This window comes from Cavia porcellus, unplaced genomic scaffold (assembly GCF_034190915.1).
Source record: "Cavia porcellus strain 051 isolate PalLab524CR breed Dunkin Hartley unplaced genomic scaffold, mCavPor4.1 scaffold_16, whole genome shotgun sequence".
Classification (NCBI taxonomy): domain Eukaryota; kingdom Metazoa; phylum Chordata; class Mammalia; order Rodentia; family Caviidae; genus Cavia; species Cavia porcellus.
The window spans coordinates 24613951-24631267 of NW_026947499.1; the positions used below are offsets into that span (position 1 = coordinate 24613951).

Below are 17317 nucleotides of genomic sequence, written 5' to 3' on the forward strand. Positions count from 1 at the left end.
TGGGGCTGCCAGTGTGGGCTCTGAGGCTCAGAGGCTGGCTGGTTGGCTTGGCAAGGTACCAGCATCCATGAGCAGACTCAGGAAACACCTTCCTCTTGTCATGGCCCTCAGGGCAGACAGGGGTTCTGTGCTGAGCTTGGACCCAGCTGCCCAGAAATCTACTCAGTTTCCTAGGGGAAGGATCAGAAGCTCAGGTGCAGGGGCTCCCCAGGGTTACAACCTCCCTGGAAGAACCTGCTGTCACCATGACTCCATCAAGGGCCCTGGTTTGGCTGGCTGCTGGGGCACCCCCTTCCAGCAACTGGGGAGCTTCTCCTACCCCCTACCTTCTCTGTGGTAGAGGAGTTTATGAAATCTCCCCAGCCCATAAATCATGCTGAGAGCTGCTTTTTGTGCTCTCCAGCAGGCAGCAAGCCATTGAGCAGGGGATGTCCCTTTCCTCTCCCTGGAGGCTCCTGCAAGTCCTCAACTGTGTCCTGTCATCAGACCTAGAGAGGGGCAGCTGGGTGGATGCAGCAAGGCAAACTCCAGGCTGTTGACTCCAGCCCCCAACCCCTATCCCACCTCCACTCAGGGGTCTGAGGCTGTCCAGACCTCCTCTTTCTACAGAGGGCTGACCACTGGGCCCCCAAACAAAGTCAGAGCTGCCAGGTCCTCACCTTTCCTTCAGGCCGAGGGAGGACTGGCGTGTGCCCACAGCAGAAGGGACTGAAGGAGCAGGTGGCAATGTCTGAATTGTGCTGACTGTGTCACCTGACCTATTGCTGACTCCCTGCACACCAGTTGCTTCATTTGCAAAATGCGATTTGCATGGGAATTCTTGAAATTTCTCTAGGCCATCATGTCTGTCCCCAAGTAGTCTTCCTGTTAGCCAGGAGAGAGCTCACAGTGTGGCTATTTGCTTCTTGCAGTATGGGGTGAACTCTTGGTGCCAGGCCCAACTCTGGACACTGGCATACAGACAGGCCATTGCCCTACCCATGCCCTTCACCTTCTGAGAGCTCCAGGCCCAGTGGGGGAAGAGACATGAGCCCCTAGGTGAGTTCAGAGTACTTTGTAGTGGAGAAGGACACTGTGTCCCTAGAGTGGGCTGAGGAGGACAAGTCCAAAAGGGTCTAAATGTGGAGCGTGGGAGGGAGGGGAAAGACCTGGCCTCCCTGGGCCTCAGTCCACTTCCGAAGGGCAGTGGGCCCAGGGCTGGGCACAGATGATGCCTTTCAAGAAAAGCACTTAAAATAGGCCCTGATTCCAGGGGAGGTGGCTTGCAAGGAGGTGAATGGTAAGGAGAGTGAGTAGCATGAGAAATGAGGCTTTTTAAAACATTTTTAGACCATATTTTTTTTCTGATTTCAAAGGCTTGCGTGCTTGTAAAACTTTCTGAAAAGTATAAAGAAGTAAAAAACCACCCATAATTGTACCACTCAGATAGAACCACTGTTAACATTTTGCTGTATCTTCCAGGGTTTTATGCATTTATATATGTTATATATCTTTAAACAAAAATAGTATCATGCTATATACATTATTTTATAAGCTGCTGCTTCTCCCTACTCACATAGTATGTCTTTCCTTATCAGTGCATATAAATTTGCCTTAATTTTTACACAGGCTGCATAGCATTCTCCGCTGTGGACGTGCATATGTGTTTAATCAGTCCCCCACAGGTGGACACTGAAATTATTTGCATTCTTCTCAAGGCCATTTGCATACCCCAGTCTCTGCCTATAACCCAGCTATTTCCTTGGGCTCAGTTCCTGAGGGGAGGATGCTGGCTCTGAGAGTCTCCATGTGGTCAAGGCCCTGCTTCCAGAAGGGTGGTTCAGGCAGCCAGTCCTTCCCATAGCCAGGGTGGTGGGAAGGGGAGTTGGTTCTGGGCAGCACCCCGATGTGAGCCCATCTTAATGTTCTGCCTTTCTCTTTCTCTCTAGGGTCGAACCTCTCAGAGCCACCGTCTTCCAGTACCCTGTAGGCTGGCCGCCAGTCCAGGAGCTCCCCCCCTCCCTGCGGGCACCCCCACCAGGGGGCTGGCCCCTGCAGCCCAGAGTACAGTGGGGCTGAGGTCCTTACCCATGCTTAACTCCCACTGGCCACTGTCCCACCAATCACAATAAAGACACTTGTATACACTGGAGAGACCGAGCTCCTTCCTGCTCTGCCCCACGGAGCCCTGAGACTGGGATTGACCGCTCTAGGGCTCAGGAGCCACAGCAGCAGCTGCAGCCCCATTCTCCATCCTCCCCTCCTTCATGGGACGTCTTGAGAAGATGAGCAGGAAAACTTCCAGATGTTTATAAAGAAAGCTTGTCCCCAAGGTGGTTTGAGTGTGTTTTCTCCTGTCGGCATTCTCAGCTCCATTTCTGCAGCCATTGTTCAGGGGACGCACAGGGCCCGGGTGAGACAGGTCCTCTCCAGAGTGATGGGGCTTGCAGGGACCTGTGGAGGCTCAGCCCGGCTGGGCAGAGGGTATGCCAGTGTGGCTGTGCCTGTCACGTGGGAGTAAGTGGCTCCAGGCCTGATGACAGGTGCCCAACGACTCCACCTCCCATCCCAGCTCTGGCAGAATTCTCGGCCCCCACGCCTGCCCATGCTGAGCTGGCGTCAAGCACTGAGGATGGCACACCTGGGACAGGAGCTCAGCGTCTGGCCTGGAGGTGCAGATAACTGTCGTGAGGGGGACAGGAGAGGAGGCTCTGAGCTTAGGAGAGTGGCTTGGCCACACTTCTTGGCACTGATGGCACTGGGGTGTGCCAGCTTCCTGACCCAGGCAGTGGCCCAGAGGCCCTCTGAAGGTCCTGCTACAGGAGCACCCTGACTGGTGGGAGGTCACACAGGCTGCTCGGACTGCTGCTTGCTTAGTCAGATTCTAGTTCTAGGTTCTGGGCTGGGGGAAGAGGGTAACATGGTCCTTGATCACTGGGTCTATGGTGGGGGACCCAGAAGGTTAGAGGTCTTAAGATCACCTCAGATGCTCCATTCTCCATGAGCTTCTGCCTTTCCTAAAAATCCGTATTGGGGCAGAACCTGAAGCCAGGTCTCCGGCCCTTGGACCTTCAGGCTTTTCACCCGTGAAATGAGTGGGCTGCACCCCAGCAGGTGAATGTGGTGTGGGGAGAGCTGGGTTTGGGCCTCTGGAGTCAGAGGAAGGAACCCAGGAGACCACAGTCTTGTGCCCTTTTCCAAGAGGAGGTTTTTGGTCCCTTGCCATCCTTACCTTGCCCAAACCTCACAGACCATAACTGGGGTTGGCTCTGTGGCCCTAGGCAGATGGCTGCCCTCTCTGGACATAGAGACCACAGCAGGGACTAGATTTTGGGGGTCCCTATACAAATCCCTCCTTAATTTCCCAGGGGTCCCTGGATAGTGGGAAGAGTAGTATTATATATGGGGGCACAGGCAAGATGTAAGGAGCCGAGGGCTGTCCTTGGAGCCACCACCAGGTCCTCCACCGCCAGACCACAGCTCCATGCAAGGCCTGTGGGTCAGACAGGTGGGGTCACCAGACATCCAGGCCCTGATGGAAGGTATGCCTCGGTTGGTGGATGGTGGATGGTGGATGGTGGCCTGGGGAGCCGGCAGAGGGGGAGGGCTGCAGGTGGTACTGGGTGTGGAGCAACCTGGGTACCATATATAACAGATAGGCCCAGCGGTGCCTATTTCATGCCGCTGCGCAGCACCTGGTTGGCTGCGATGAGCATGACACTGATGATGAAGGCGATGGCAAAGGCGCAGATCAGACTCTTCCGCACACACGTCTGGCGGATCTGCTGGTTGGAGCAGGCTGCAGCCATCCACCAGGAGCACCAGGGAATGGAGAGAGACAGAAGGGGACAGTGACACAGTGGAATCGGGAGCTGCCAGCACTTTCGCACATGGGCTCCACCATGTGGGACACAGGGGCCTGGGGTTTGAGACAGGCAGGGAGGCCTTGCCATCTCCCCATGCAATGCCCCAGTGTGTCCCCCTGCTCAGGCAGCCGAGCCCTCCCATGGAGTCCCAGGGGCCAGTCACTCACTCTCCACATCCACGGGGCACTCTTCAGCCGTGCCCAGGTGGCTCTCTTCCTCGGTCATGATGATGTTCTCTATGTCCTTCATGGACAAGTGCTCACAGAAGGTGTCATACAGCAACCCCTTCAGCTCATCCACTGTCAGCTTCTGCATGTCGCACTTGGGTGGGGTCGGGGAATGGGTAGTGTTCTGGCCACCACTCCACAGTCCCCGCTCAGCGCCCTGCAGCCACGCATGCAAGCATAGCGACAGACCTCCCAATTCTAAAGCACTGGACACCATTCTCTCCGTCTTGCCAGAGAGTCCCTGACCCATGCCTGCCTTTTCCAGGGAGCCCATGGCTTTCTAGGAGGTATTCATTCAGGGGACAAAAGTAACTCCTTTACAGGGTGGGCCTAGTTACTTGCAGCCATGATCCCTCTCCAAGGTGCGCACAACCCGGAGTCCCACCCAACCGAGGCATACCTTCCAGAAGACAGTGTCGAAGTCAGTGCCATGGAACTTCTCCGGGATCCCCGAGGTGGAAAGCTTGGGTCCTAGGAGGGTCACAAACTCCTCAAAGTCTACCTGGCCATCACCTAAGGTAGACACAGGTCCAATCAGTAGGTCAGGATGAAACCTATCTGGGAAGGCAGCCCAAGGCCTACAGGAGGTGAGATGGAGTCCTGGTCTATCTTGGGCTTACCATGTGACCTCAGCCTGTCCTTACCATGTCCCCTCCCAGCCTGAGTCAATTTCATGGCCACCTACCAGTCCCCTAGATGAAGTCTTGCTGGAGAAAGTGTAGGTGGGGAGCAGCAGGTGGGTCCCCACTGGGGCCAACATGTGGGAGACCCTCCCACCACTCAGCCCTCCCTGGCTCCCCAGCACTCTGATGCTGATGAGGATGTAGCCAGCCTGGACATCCTGTCATACAGACAGGGAACAAAGCTGTACTGTTGTCTTGGGGAGGAGACCGTGAGTGGGGTAAAGCATAAGAGGCTTGGCATCACTGGTCCTTATCAATTTTCCTTAATAAAATGCTAGGTGGCAAATATAACTAACTGAATTTATTTGAGTTATGGGGACTGGAATGTGAAACCATTTATTATATCCTCCCTACTTTTTTGTACTTATTTTGTGGTACTAGGGATTGAACAGAGGCCCTCTGCACTGAGATATGTCTCCAGTAATTATTATTATTATCATTGTGTTTTTGAGATAGGGTCTCACTATGTATCCCAGGCTGGCCTTGAACTCACAGTGGTCCTTTCCTCTCAACTTCCTGAGTGCTGGGATTACAGGTGTGCACTACCATGCTTAGTGTCACTTTTTATTTTAAATTTTGAGATAAGGTCTAACTAAGGTCTAACTAAATTGCCCAGGCCAGGCTTGAACGTGGGTGATCCTCCTGCCTCAGCTTCCTAGAGTGTGTGAGTTATGTGTGCCCACCACCACAGCCAGCTTTCTGTTGTTTTGAGATAGGATCTTGCTGTGTAGTTTAAGTTGGCCTTAAACTCATGGTCTTCCTATCCTAGTCTCTGTACAGAGATTACAAGCAGGTACCTCCATCCTCGGCTACTTTTTCCTTACTTTAAAATTTTTCAGACTACAGAGCCAGGCGTGGTGGTTCATGCCTGTAGTCCCAGCACTCGGGAGGCTGAAGCAGGAGGATCGTTGCGAGTTCGAGACCAGCCTGGGCTACAAAGTGAGCTCAAGGCCAGCCTGAACTGCATAGTGAGACCCTGTCTCAAAAAGACAAAAAAAAAATCTTTTTTTCAGGCTACAGAGTGAAAGGAGAAGTCCTTTCACTGCCTGAGATTGTCATACCTCTACATCTGGCTGGAGCTGTTATAGCCTCTTTGGCCTCAATTCTCCAGGCCAAAAAATGGGGCCACACTTAACACAGACTTTGAGGCAGCTTAAAGAAACCCAGGGTGGGTTCCGCCTCAGTGGCTCTGACCCCAGAACTGGCCCCATCCAGAAGGGGGTTCCAAGTAACAGGTGAGGAAACTGAAGCAGGGGGCTCACCGTCCATGTCCAGCCGCTGGATGATAACCTCCAGCTCCACCTCGTTGGGCATGTAGCCCAGGGAGCGCATGGCTGTACCGAGCTCCTGCTTGGAGATGAAGCCATTGCCATCGCGATCAAACACCTTGAAGGCTTCTCGGATTTCTGTGGGGGGAGCAGAACAGGCTGGGGCCTCGGCCCTGTCCCCAACACCCCTCTCCCATGCCCCCAGGATCTGAGAGTTCAGCCCTGAGGCTGCACATCCCGCAAAGCAGGCAAAGGTGGTCCCAGGAGGCCTTCCTGCTGCTGCTTTCTGAGACCCTGGTCTGGCTAGGCCACAGGCAAAGGTGTACTTGGCCTGAGGCAGTGACAGAGTGCCAGGCTCCCACAGCCTCTCCTGGCATGCTCACAACGACCCCGTGTGGTGGGTGTAAGGAGGGCGCTGGGCTCACAACGAGACAGCTGCTGAATGGAGGCTCCCCACCCCCCTCTTTCCATCCCCCATCTCCCAGTCCCTCATCTCCATCCCACTCGGCTTCCCGCACCACAGGTCCCTAACATTGGTCAGCATTCACTAATGGCATGTGAAGCAGCAGCAACAGCTCCAGCTAATGGGCTGAGAGCTGGGCACAGCTGGGCATGGGCTGCCTCCCCACTTGGGGCCTACAGTCCCAGGCTGGATCACATGCAAGGGTCACCTCTCTATTGTATGGAGGGGAAGACTGAGGCCTGAGGACCTGGGTAACTCAGGTGGGAAGCAACACACTTCACTAGGATCCTGGGACCAGGCAACTCTATCTATGTTCTTGGGTGGCCTCAGTTTTCTCCACAGCAAAATGGGCACAATGGTGAAGATGTCAGACACAACTGGGAACTGTTGAGGGGGTCCAAGCCTCTCACCTTTGCTCCACCTTTGTTTCCCTTAATTAATACAACCCCATCCTGACCCCAAACAGTATTTCCTTTTTGGATGACAGATCTCAGCCCTCTAGTTTTATCTCTTTGTTGCTCTCTGAGTGGGGATTTCTGCAGACAAGAGTCAGGGTTCATATGCACCCACGTGTGTGTTTGTGTGTGTGCATAGACATCCCAGGCTAGACAGTTAGCTTGGCTCAGAGGTCAGGGCTACTGCTGCTGGTCAGGTTGCCCAGGCCTTGGCATAGTAGGCGTCTGTGTGTTTTGAAACTGCTTACAAGATTCTACACTTTTATCTCCAGAGGAGACAAGAACCAACTACAGACCACGGCCCAGAGCAAGGTGACTTGAGTAGAGGCCCCGATCCCCATCAGGCTCTCTCCGCTTGCCGTCCACATCCAACATCCACATCCACATGTGTCTGAAGTCACATGTAGACTGAGGTAGACATTGGACTGTCCTTGAGCTGTCTGTGCTCCCAGACCCATCCCAGGCCAGGCCTGAGATCCTGGTTCCCTAATCAATGGCCCTGGACCCAGGGAAGCAGCTGGGCTGGGAGGTCTGGACCAAGCCCAGGGTTTCTGCAAATCCCAGACTCCGAGAAATCCCACCTAGCATTTTCATGGGCCGCTGAGGAAACAGCATGCTTCGTGTGACCAGAGGTATGTAAGAGGCCTAGCAGCTCTGGAGAACTTCAGCCCCAGGGGCTCTCTCAGTCTAGGTGAACCCCAGCCCCACTCCACCTCCAGCCCTTGAATATGCAGTTGCTTTTGCCTAGAATGCTGTTCGGTCCCCGGTCCCGTACCCAACTCAGATGCAACCCCAGATCTCAGAGTGCACAGCTGCGTGTTCCTGTGCCCTTAGGCCCCCTGCTGCCCTTGGCCTCCTCTGGGTCCCCACAGGCCTGTTTTTCCCCCACACTATCTCATGAACTCAGTGCCAGGAGAGCAGAGACTCACTCGGTGAGTCTTGTTCATAGTTTTCCAAATTACCTGGAGCAGGGCTGTCACTGAAGCATAAACACTTGCTGAATGAATGATGAAAGAAATGAATGACATGAGGAACCCACCCACTGGAGCACTAAGAGAAAGGAGCGGAGCAGAGCTGGTGTACCACTTGCTGTGTAGCCGTCACTCAGAGCCCCAAAGGATCCCAGCCAAAGGAAGCGATTGCTTTCCACCCTGCAGCAGCCAGAAGCCGGAGGGGAGGCTGAGGAGCCTGCCTGTCTCCTTGCTCAGCACCCAGAGCCCTGGTCCCCATTCAGGCTACAGGTCACCCACAGAAGAGCGAAATGGAGCTGAAAGGCTGATTTTGGGGGACCCAGGCTCAGGGCCCACACCAAGTTCTTGGTTTCCCCCTCTGGGAGCTCTCAGGGTGAGGTGGCAAAGTCCTGGTGCACAGTGGGGACAGGAGTGAGAGCTCCTTATCCTGGCAGGAGCTGGCAATGACAATCAGGCCCATGGCCCCCTCAACTACAGCCTCTTCCTTAGAAGTCCAGAGGAAAGGTACTAGGTAGAAGGGGAGACCACAGAGGACAGACAGGCAAATCTTTGGGTAAACGGGCAGACGACAGGCTCTAAGGCAGCTGTGCAGGCCCCGTGGTCATCTCTCAGGCAGCGCTAATCTCTTGAGGCCACTAGGTAAATCCACAGCCAGTCACCTCCCCATCCACATATTCCTTCACCCACCCTTTCTGGGACACCCAACTTACACCTCTGTCCGGGAGCCCTGTCCCAACTGATACCCTTCCGCCCACAGAGGCCCAGTTTAGTTCTTTTCTGCTTGTTGGTCACATAGATCCAGGTTCAAATCCTAGTCTCTTCCATCCTGGCTGGGTGACCTTAGGCAGCAGTCTGCTCACCTGTACAATGGGACTTGCTGGGATGATAAGCAAGAAAATCAAGCATGTAAGTGTTCAGCCAGGTCTGGCTCAGCGAAGGACACTATAAATCAGATTGTCCCAGATGGCAGAGATAGAAGGAGAGCAAGGATTGGGTGAGCTCAGGACACCAGGCTAGTTGCCCACGGGCAGGACTGGGGCCTCAGGCCTGGGCCTGAATCCTGACTTCGATGCTCAGCAACCACCTGACCCTCTCTCTAGGGTACCTAGCTGTGAAATGTGATGAGACTCTGCCCCATGGCCTCCTATCCCCTCCTGGAGGGCCCCCAAGGGTGGTGGGTGTCAAACCTGTCACTGTGCCATCAGCACAGCATGTCTGGATGCATTTCCCCGAAAGCCTCGATCCCTTTCCGCCCTGTGAGGCCAGGGGAACCCTGCTGTGCTACATCTTGGCATGGAGATGCCTGGCCCGGGAATGGGCTGGCAGGGCAGCCAGGTTTTCAGGCTGATACTGTCCCCCACTCACCATCTCCAGCCTGACATCCCTCAATCCCCTGCCCAACTTGTGGATCTGTGTCAGGATCTGAGCCCCAGCAGGCCCCAAAGGACACACAGCATTCAGTCAGAGAGCAGCAGTTGTGGGGGCACGGGATGGAGGTCACTGGAAGGGGCAGTGTCCATTCTCTGCAGTGCCAGCCACTCTCCGCGGCATTGGCCCTGCGCCCCATATCGCCAGCCTCCCTGAGCTTTTGGTATCTGCAGAGGTGTCTGCTGGTCTCAGGCTGCAGGTATCAGGGTCAGGAAGGGACCCCCCCAGCCCTCCCCCTAGCCAGAAGGCCCCCATTTGGCTACTCTCAATGTAAGGTCCACTACCGGCCTGGCCAGGCCAAGTGTCAGTCCCAGAACCTTCCCTGGTGGTTGTCTGCCTGCCTATCTTCTTTCTCTCTGGATGAGCCACCCTGTTTCCCACCGTTAGGCACTCAAGCTCACGGATGCCGCAGGACCAGCCTCAGTGCTCCTGGAGGCCTCTGCTGTGAGTGCACACCGGACAGGGGGTGCACAGAGAATGTGAGGAGCCCCTGCCTCTTTCTCATAGGAGCTGGTGGGCCCCAGGTCAGCTTCACCCAGCCACATCTGTACTCTGCCAAATGTTGTCCATGGCTTCCCAGGACCACAGGTCCTCAGAGGTCTCAGTCCTGGCCCCCAGTTTCCCCACTCCAACCCAGCCACCCATGCACTGGCTGCAGCCCTGCCCCATGGGCTTTATGTACTCTAGGCTCTTATCCACTATGGGGTACTCTACCGTCAATATCCCTGCCGCCAACATTTGGGCCCCCAATCCCCAGTGCCAGATCCTCTGCTGAGTACTTCCAATACATCTTGACCCCCACCATCCCTGGGTAGGGCAATACCAACTCCCTCTTTTACAGCTGGGGAAACTGAGGTTCACAGAGGCAAGTGATTGCCCAAGGTCACCCCATGTCCCTCATTTTAACCTTGGGCTCCCCACCCCCTTTCTTCATCCTCCTCACCACTGCCTTACCTCCTGACCACCCCCTGGACTTCTGCTGCAAGGAGGTACGCACTGTCCACAGCACTTCAGCCAAGGCCACCCACTCCCTCATCCTGACACATGTGGTTCCCTGACAGAGTCTTTCCCCAGCAAAGGCCTGGGTCTTACCGAGACTCTCCTAGGGCATGAGAACTAACAGGCCCTGGAGAAGCAGACGGGAATCTGTCAGAGACAGCCACTCTTCACCCAGCCCTCGCATTCAAGGGCCACTGCAAGGCACCCAGGCCCTGCCAGGGCTTTTGGGGTTCCTATATCCAAGAAGGGAGACAGTCATGGAGGACTTCTCGCCTTTCGATGTAGATGCCTACTGGCTGGCAGATGGGCTGGGGCGACTGAGACATCTCTTGGCTCCATGCCACCCACCTAATGTCCCCAGAGAGGACCCTGTCCTTCAGGCACTCCCTGCACCAGGGCCCCTCTGCTGGCCCAGGAGAAGAGGACAGGAGAGAAGCAGGGAGTGTGTTCAGTGTGATGGTGACTAACATCGCTGGGCTCCTGCCAGCACGTCCACTGGGCTGCCCAAGGGGAGCCTGCGGGCTCCTTGTTTCTGTGCTGCCCACCGTGTGCCCTGCTTAACCTCCAGCTCAACCTCCTCTCAGCATCTCCCTCTTCTCTCTGTGCAACCCAGGACTATGGAAGCAGGAGAGGAGGGACGTAGGGAGGATTGGAACGAGGGTGCCAGGGTCATGGTGGGGGTGTTGGAAGCAAACCAAGGGAAAGAGGTGGAAGCTGTCTGGAGTCTGGGGAGACATGCTGGTCCCTGTCCAAGTGACTAAGAACAGGCTTCTGCAACAGTAAACTGCAGGAGGTTTGGAGGGTCCACAGCAGGAAGAACGAAAGTGGGGAAAAGATGACCTACGCCCCATTCCCTGCCCTCTAGCACCTCATAGTGCCTCCTCCTCTCCCCAGGCTCTGGAGGGGAGTACTTAGCCTGGGTTTTGGCACGGGCAAAGCGGGACCTAGACTTTGGGAGCAAATGGTAAGGTCAGGTCAGGGGCACAAGGGTCCCTCCATTTGTCCTGTGGGCATCAGAGCCCAGGCCCAGTCTCCAGGCTTTCCTGGCATGTGAGGGTTTGCGGGGAAGCTGGTGAGGACCAGGTGCCTCCTGGCCTGTGGTGCAGTGAGTGAGGCGGCAGCTGCCTTCTCCCTCTCTCTGGATCTTCCCCTGATCCAGACGGACTCCCCCAAGATCTGCCTCCACCCAGGCTTGGGGATGAGGAAGAACCTCCCTCCACGGCAGGGTTCCTGCTGGTATCTCTAACTGACTCTAGCTGCACCTCCTCAGGCCCTGAGCTCCCAAATTTCAGAGACCCTAGCCCAAGGTATCCAGAAAGGCCCATTCCCTGGGTGATCTCAGTCCCTCCCCCCGCAACACACAAGCAGATCCTAAGAGGCCAAGGCTCCCATCAGCCCAGAGCCCCCAACTCCACTCCATATGGGGCCCCAGGAGGTCTGGGGGAGGGGAAACCCAGAGCACCTCCCCCTAGCTCAGCAGAGAAAGAGCTGAGCAGGCCCCAGGGGGCTCGCTGTTCTGCAGGACACTCTGTCTGGGGACCCCAAACCCTGCACCCTGTTTTGTTCTCTTCTAGCCAACTGCCTGCTGTCCCCTTTCTTGTCTGAGAGGGAGACAGAACAGGGTGGGGGGCAGGTTTGGGTCCTAGCCTCTGTGCTTCTCCCTTCTAGGTTTGGCTATCGCGACTGAGCCGCCCAATCCGGCCACTTGTTGTCGCCACCGCCTCCCAAGCTGCCTTCCCGGCGCGCTGGGTTGGGGGTCCCTGCAAGGGTACGGGAAAGAGGCCATGGCCCCCAGAGGGGATGGGGGCGGCCCTCAGCGGACAAGAGTAGGGCAGACACCCTCTCCCCTTTTCCGGCTGCCCGAGCAGATTGGATTTTTAAAGCGACACGAGCGGAATGTCAATGCGAGCGCAGAGCTACGGGCGGGCGCCGCGGAGGGGACCAGGATGCTGCTGCTCCGGCCGGGCCGGCGCTGGGGACACTGCTCGGACCCCCAGCCCAGCCGGCCGCGCTGCCGCACAGTCGCCGCGGGCTAGCGGCCCCGTGACCCCGCTGCAGGGACCCGCAAGTTTCCGCAGCGCAAGGTCCACGCGGGCAGGGGCTGGGCCGCCCCTCCGTGCCGGCGACCCCCACCACAGGTCTGGCCTCCGGCGCGACAGCTCGCTGGAGCCGCCCACCCGGTGCCGGCACCGCGGAGAGCCCCCCTGCGCCCCCGGCCCGCGCTTCACCTGGGCGCACAGGTAGGAGGGCGGGCGGGCGGGGGTCCCGGCGGGCACTCACCCTCCAGCTCGTCCTCGGGGATGTCCACCGGGCGCTGCTCCGACAGCAGGTTGGGCACGGTGTAGATGCCCCGGTACATCAACGCCGCCGTCACCGGGTGGAACGGCATCTTGGAGGCTCCGCGCCCGCCCGCCGCAAACTTTGAGGCCGGGGCTCATCGGCCGCCGGCGGCCCCGGGGGCGGCGGGAGCGGGTGGGGCGCGCGGCTGCGGAGGGCGGCGGCGGCGGAGCAGGGGCGCCCCTCGTGGGGGGCCGGGCGCCCCTACGCCCCGGGAGGCCCGGCCATGCCGCCCCCTCCCTCGTTGGGCTCCCGGCCGGGGCCCCGCAGGGGCGGCGGGGGCGGCGCCGCTCGGGCCTCTCCTCTGCGCTCGCCCAGCGCTGCGCCCGCCGCGCCCGCTCCTCCGTGCCCCGCGCGCTCCGAGCTGCTCGCGCCTGCTCGTCCGCTCGCCGGCGCGGCCGCCTGGCCAGCGGCTCCGGCTCCACCACCTCTCCTGCTCGCTCGCCCGCTCGCTCGCTCTGTGCCGCGCTCGCTGCGCTCCCCGCCTCCCCCGCCCGCCGGCCGCCCGCCCCCTCCGCGCCCCCCCCCCTTCCCGCCGCCGGCCCCTGAGCTGCCGCCCCAGCCCCGCAGGAGCTCCTTCTCACCTTCAGTCCCGGATTCCCCCTTTTCCAGGGTCTCCCTCAGATAACCCTTCTCCCCCAATCCTACGTTCAAAGCCACCACGACCAAAGTGGGCGAATTGGGGGTGAGGCCCTTCCTTTGCTGCACCCCTTAACCCAGCTGTCCCTATGTCCCCCCTCCAACCTGGAGCTGAGAGCTGGGAACTGAGGACCAGAGACCCAGAAAGGTGAGGTTGGTCCGGGAGCGTGGGTTCTCAAGAAGTACCACGGTGCTGGTGCCAGGAGAGGCTCCAAGGTGGGGAAACTGAGGTTTAGAGAAGGACGTTGTCCAAGGTCACGGGAAAGGGGCAACAGGCAGGAGCTGGATACAGGTCTGTGACTGACACCAACAGCTGACTTTAACACCCACAGTGAGGCCCCACTTTGCGTTCTTTCCCACGGCCATTCAGCTTGCAGAGGGATAGCCAGCGTCTGTCTCTTGACTCCAGGAGCAGCGAGGAAGAGATGTAGCCCTGAGACTGTGGGCTCTGGTGTTCCAGGCTGTCGTGCACATGGCTGTGGGTCAGACCTAACGTGTGTGCCAGGCTCAGAACAAGTGTGCTTATGGGGAGAGGGGGTTGACGGAGCTGCATGTGGGTGAGTGTATCTTTTATCTACAAGGGTGTGTGTGTACATGTGCTTTCAGGTCCATATGGGCATGGGGAATGTGTGTCATGAGTGTGTATGGCCACCTGTGTGTGCCAAGGTTGTGAGCTGGCAGAAGAGGGGATGAGCCTCTGGGTACATGCCTGTGGGCAGATGGGAGCAGGTGCAAGTGTGCAGCTCCTTGGGTTGGAAGAGGCAGGTGCACAGATGTACATGTAGATTTGTGGGGGATAGTGACTTTCTGGCCTGGGCTGACCATGGCTTGGGATCCCATCCCTGGAGCCCCCATTGGAACCACCTCACTGTGCCTGGGTCCAATCAGCTAAAGGCCCCAGCAGGAAAGCTGATTGCCACAGCCCTGCCCAGCCCTGCCCTTCCCAGCTGATTACATTTTTCTGCTTGTTTTTGCTTTTGTTGCTGATTAATCATAGCCCTATCTGTGAACTGGGAGAGAGGGGCTCTGTGGAGATGTCAGCCCCAGCCAAGCTGGGCTGAAGCAGGCCTGGCCCCAGCACTTCTTAGTAGCTGTTCTGATGGTAGCTCTTGGTGGTATCCACAGGTTACAAAGGAGCATGAGGAAAAGACCCCAGCTGTGTCTCCCTAGGCCTACAGGCCAGCTGGCTGCCTATTTGAACCTGAGGCTAGAGGTGTTAGAGACCTGGGAAAAGCTCCCACCCCTAAGCTCCTCTTGTCCACCTGCTCTGTTGTTTAACCATCCACCAACACAGCAGAATGCTTTGAGCTCCTTCGAGGTTTCTGGTAGAGCAAAGGTGAGGGAGAAAGAACACAGCACCTGGAGTGAGACAGAAAGACTCCGGCTCCTGCATTTGCCACCTCCTTACCAAGGGACTTTAGTTGCATCCCTTAACCTGCCAGGGCCTCAGTTTTACCATCTGTCAATTGAAGGTGTTAATGCTGCCTCCCAGGCCACAGTGAGGATGAACTGATGCAACCTATGACCGGTGCCTGACAGCACCTCCTTGCATCTCTTGGGAGTTTCCTATTAGCATGAAAATCTTCTTGGGAATATGAATTAATAATCATAGCATGGAGTATTGATTGAGAGGCGGAGCTGCAGTAGCAGCTCACTCTTTGGCATTTGCTGGGTACCCAGCCTGGCCAGCCAGTTTGAAGTTAAGCTGAGGGACAGCACACTGGAGCAGGCTGAGCAGCTGGCAGAAAACCCAGCTCCCAGTAACTCCCTTGCTTGATGAGGGTAGGGGGAAGCTACCCGTGTGTCCCCTTCAGCTCCCAACCTTACTACCCAGATGGGCAATTTTCAAAAGAAAGGGCAGAAACAGCCCCTGAATGAATCAAGCCCAAATCAAGCAGGCTTCATTAGCATGGCCAGGCCCTGCAAATCTGTGCTAAGAAGGCATTGGTGTCTGTAGAGACAGACCTCCATGCCTTGGCCTTGGCCTGTGACAAAGGGGTGAGGCTATCTTTCTTGTGACCAGGACACTCCCTGGGGAGGCTTCTTCCAAGCTGTAAGGCCCACTAGAAGCTGTAGCTTTTATGTGCACCACACCACTTGGGCCCTCTTTGTTACTCCCTTGGTCAGTCCGTGTCCTCTTCCCTACTGCAGAGCCATAGGCCATGACACTGGTGAGTTGCCAGTCAGCACCAGGCTTCCACGTGCCATGAGCTGCATCTGTTGTTCCCTCTTCTGTCTGCCGGGTGAGTACATGAGACACACATGAGTCTTCACATGCCCCATCCTCTGAGCATTCAGAACTCTGCATGGAGAAGCCTTCATAGGCAAAGATAAGCCCACTCAGGGAACCAGAAGGACCACACCAGATCATACAGCAGTATGAGGTAGAGCTAAGGTTGGAGCCCAAGGCAAGGCAAGGGCTCCATGGACCAGGTTCTGGGCTATACCAATCTCTCCCTGCTCTTGTGGTTCCGCTGGAACCCTGACGCCCCTGGGGACCACTGCTGGCTTCCTCTATCCTCTCCTATACACTGAGGTTCACTGGGCAGCTCTAGGTGCCAGGCCTCTATGCCAGGCCAGGACTCGGGATGAGGAGTTGTTCATGCCTGCTGCTCACAGAACAAGGGCATAGGGCTGGGCAGTATGCCTGAGGCTGAGGCTTTTACACTATCTGCTGAAAGGTTTGGGAGGGGAGCTTTGATAGGAGGATGGAGTTGGAGAGGTAGTCACCTGAGCAACCAGAGCTCTGCATGCAGAAGCTAGAGTTCTCTGTGTGAATTCTCTGAGCCTCAGCTTACTTACTTGTTTAATGGAAAGCATACCCAACCCACTGAGTGAACAATAAGATCCTACTCAGTTTATGGAATAGGGTGCCTCTTATGCAATCAGGGGTACTCCAGTGGGGAGAAGCTAGGGTAGAGAAAAGCTGAGAAATATGAGATTGCTCTTAGTTCTGGAGGCCAGCTCCTTCCTGAGTTTGTATGCCTTAGGTCCCCCATATATGGCACCGAGCTGGTTTTAGGAAGATGAACATCTGTCTAATGAATGAGAGAATGAATGAATGATTGCTTTCCCAATAGCTGCTCTTTTTCTTTGGTCTTTTTGAGACAGGGTCTTGCTGTGCACTTCAGGCTGGTTTTGAGCTCACTTCATAGCCCAGGTTGGTCTCAAACTCACAACGATCCTCCTACCTCAGCTTCTCAAATGCTGGGATTACAGGCATGAGCCACCATGCCCAGCTAATCCCAATAGCTCTTTAGCCTGGCAACCTTAGCTTTTCCTCTAGGCATCTGAAGTACATAGTGTGATCAGAGGGTGTGAATTATGTTTGTCACTCCCCCACCTGGGGAAGGTGCTGTCTGCCACCATCACACTAAACTTCCTGGGTGCCCACTGGGAGACATATGGGGCCTTAGGACTTCCCCAAAGGGTCTGGATGGACTTTGCCCACTGATCCTTGGCTCAGGAAGTTGGGGACACTAGGAGAGCTGGGAATTTTCCTAAATGTCAGGCAGAGAGGGAAGAGAAGTTGGGGATCTCCATGTCCAGAGGCCAGACCCCTTCCTCCCAAGACTAATGTAATTCTTCTCCTTGAAAACAGGGTTCTTGCCTCTGAACACCGGAGCAGAGCCCTCTCTTCTCAAGATCAGGGGAATCGCCTCCTAGACTTTGCCTCTGTTACCAGCATCGTCTTGCTGTCCACATTCAGTACCAGGGAGAGCTCCCGGCAGAGCCCGGGGCCCAGCGGGGGGTGGGGGTGGGGTGTAAAATGGTGGAGGGCCAGGATGAGCCTGCCAAGGAAGTCAATGAACCCATTGTTTGGAGGAGGAAATCAAAGTAGAGGGAGGGTTAGCACTGAGTTCAAGGTCATGTCTGCCATTGATTATAGCCCTGCCTGAGCTGGTGGGAGGAGGTGGGGAGGTACAGGTGGTGGGGAGGGAGTGTTCAGGGACAGCAGAGGCTCTGGCCTCTGCTCCTTGGCTGGAGAATAATATTGTTCCA

At 56.6% G+C, this 17317-nt stretch overlaps 2 protein-coding genes and 1 long non-coding RNA gene across 9 annotated transcripts in view; 2 read left to right on the forward strand and 1 right to left on the reverse strand.

Annotated features, from left to right (window-relative positions):
* The window catches only part of Zmat5 (zinc finger matrin-type 5), a 29294-nt gene extending 26983 nt beyond the window's left edge, over nucleotides 1-2311 (forward strand). For all 5 annotated transcript variants that reach the window (XM_003478328.5, XM_005007272.4, XM_063225978.1 and 2 more), the window contains one exon: nucleotides 1929-2311. In XM_003478328.5, the coding sequence (XP_003478376.1) occupies nucleotides 1929-2058 (130 nt within the window). In that variant the 3' untranslated portion in view covers nucleotides 2059-2311. The remainder of the gene's footprint in view (nucleotides 1-1928) is intronic.
* Cabp7 (calcium binding protein 7) lies at nucleotides 1444-12758 on the reverse strand. 2 transcript variants are annotated; one of them, XM_013141548.3, is made up of 5 exons: nucleotides 12620-12758; nucleotides 6018-6161; nucleotides 4473-4585; nucleotides 4013-4166; nucleotides 1444-3778 (listed from the first exon to the last, which is right to left on the reverse strand). In XM_013141548.3, exons 1-5 carry the CDS (start codon nucleotides 12726-12728, stop codon nucleotides 3651-3653), a joined length of 648 nt encoding a protein of 215 aa, XP_012997002.2. In that variant the 5' UTR covers nucleotides 12729-12758; the 3' UTR covers nucleotides 1444-3650. The 2 variants fall into 2 exon arrangements, with proteins under 2 accessions (XP_012997002.2, XP_063082047.1); XM_063225977.1 differs by having other exon boundaries at nucleotides 4013-4229.
* A 446-nt stretch (nucleotides 12759-13204) lies between these two features.
* On the forward strand, nucleotides 13205-17053 carry LOC134470796 (uncharacterized). Of its 2 annotated transcripts, none has more exons than XR_010039959.1 (4): nucleotides 13205-13872; nucleotides 15467-15558; nucleotides 16427-16475; nucleotides 16917-17053. It is a non-coding gene; the product is annotated as an uncharacterized LOC134470796 (long non-coding RNA). The 2 variants fall into 2 exon arrangements; XR_010039958.1 differs by having other exon boundaries at nucleotides 13205-13463.
* The last annotated feature ends 264 nt before the right edge of the window (nucleotides 17054-17317 follow it).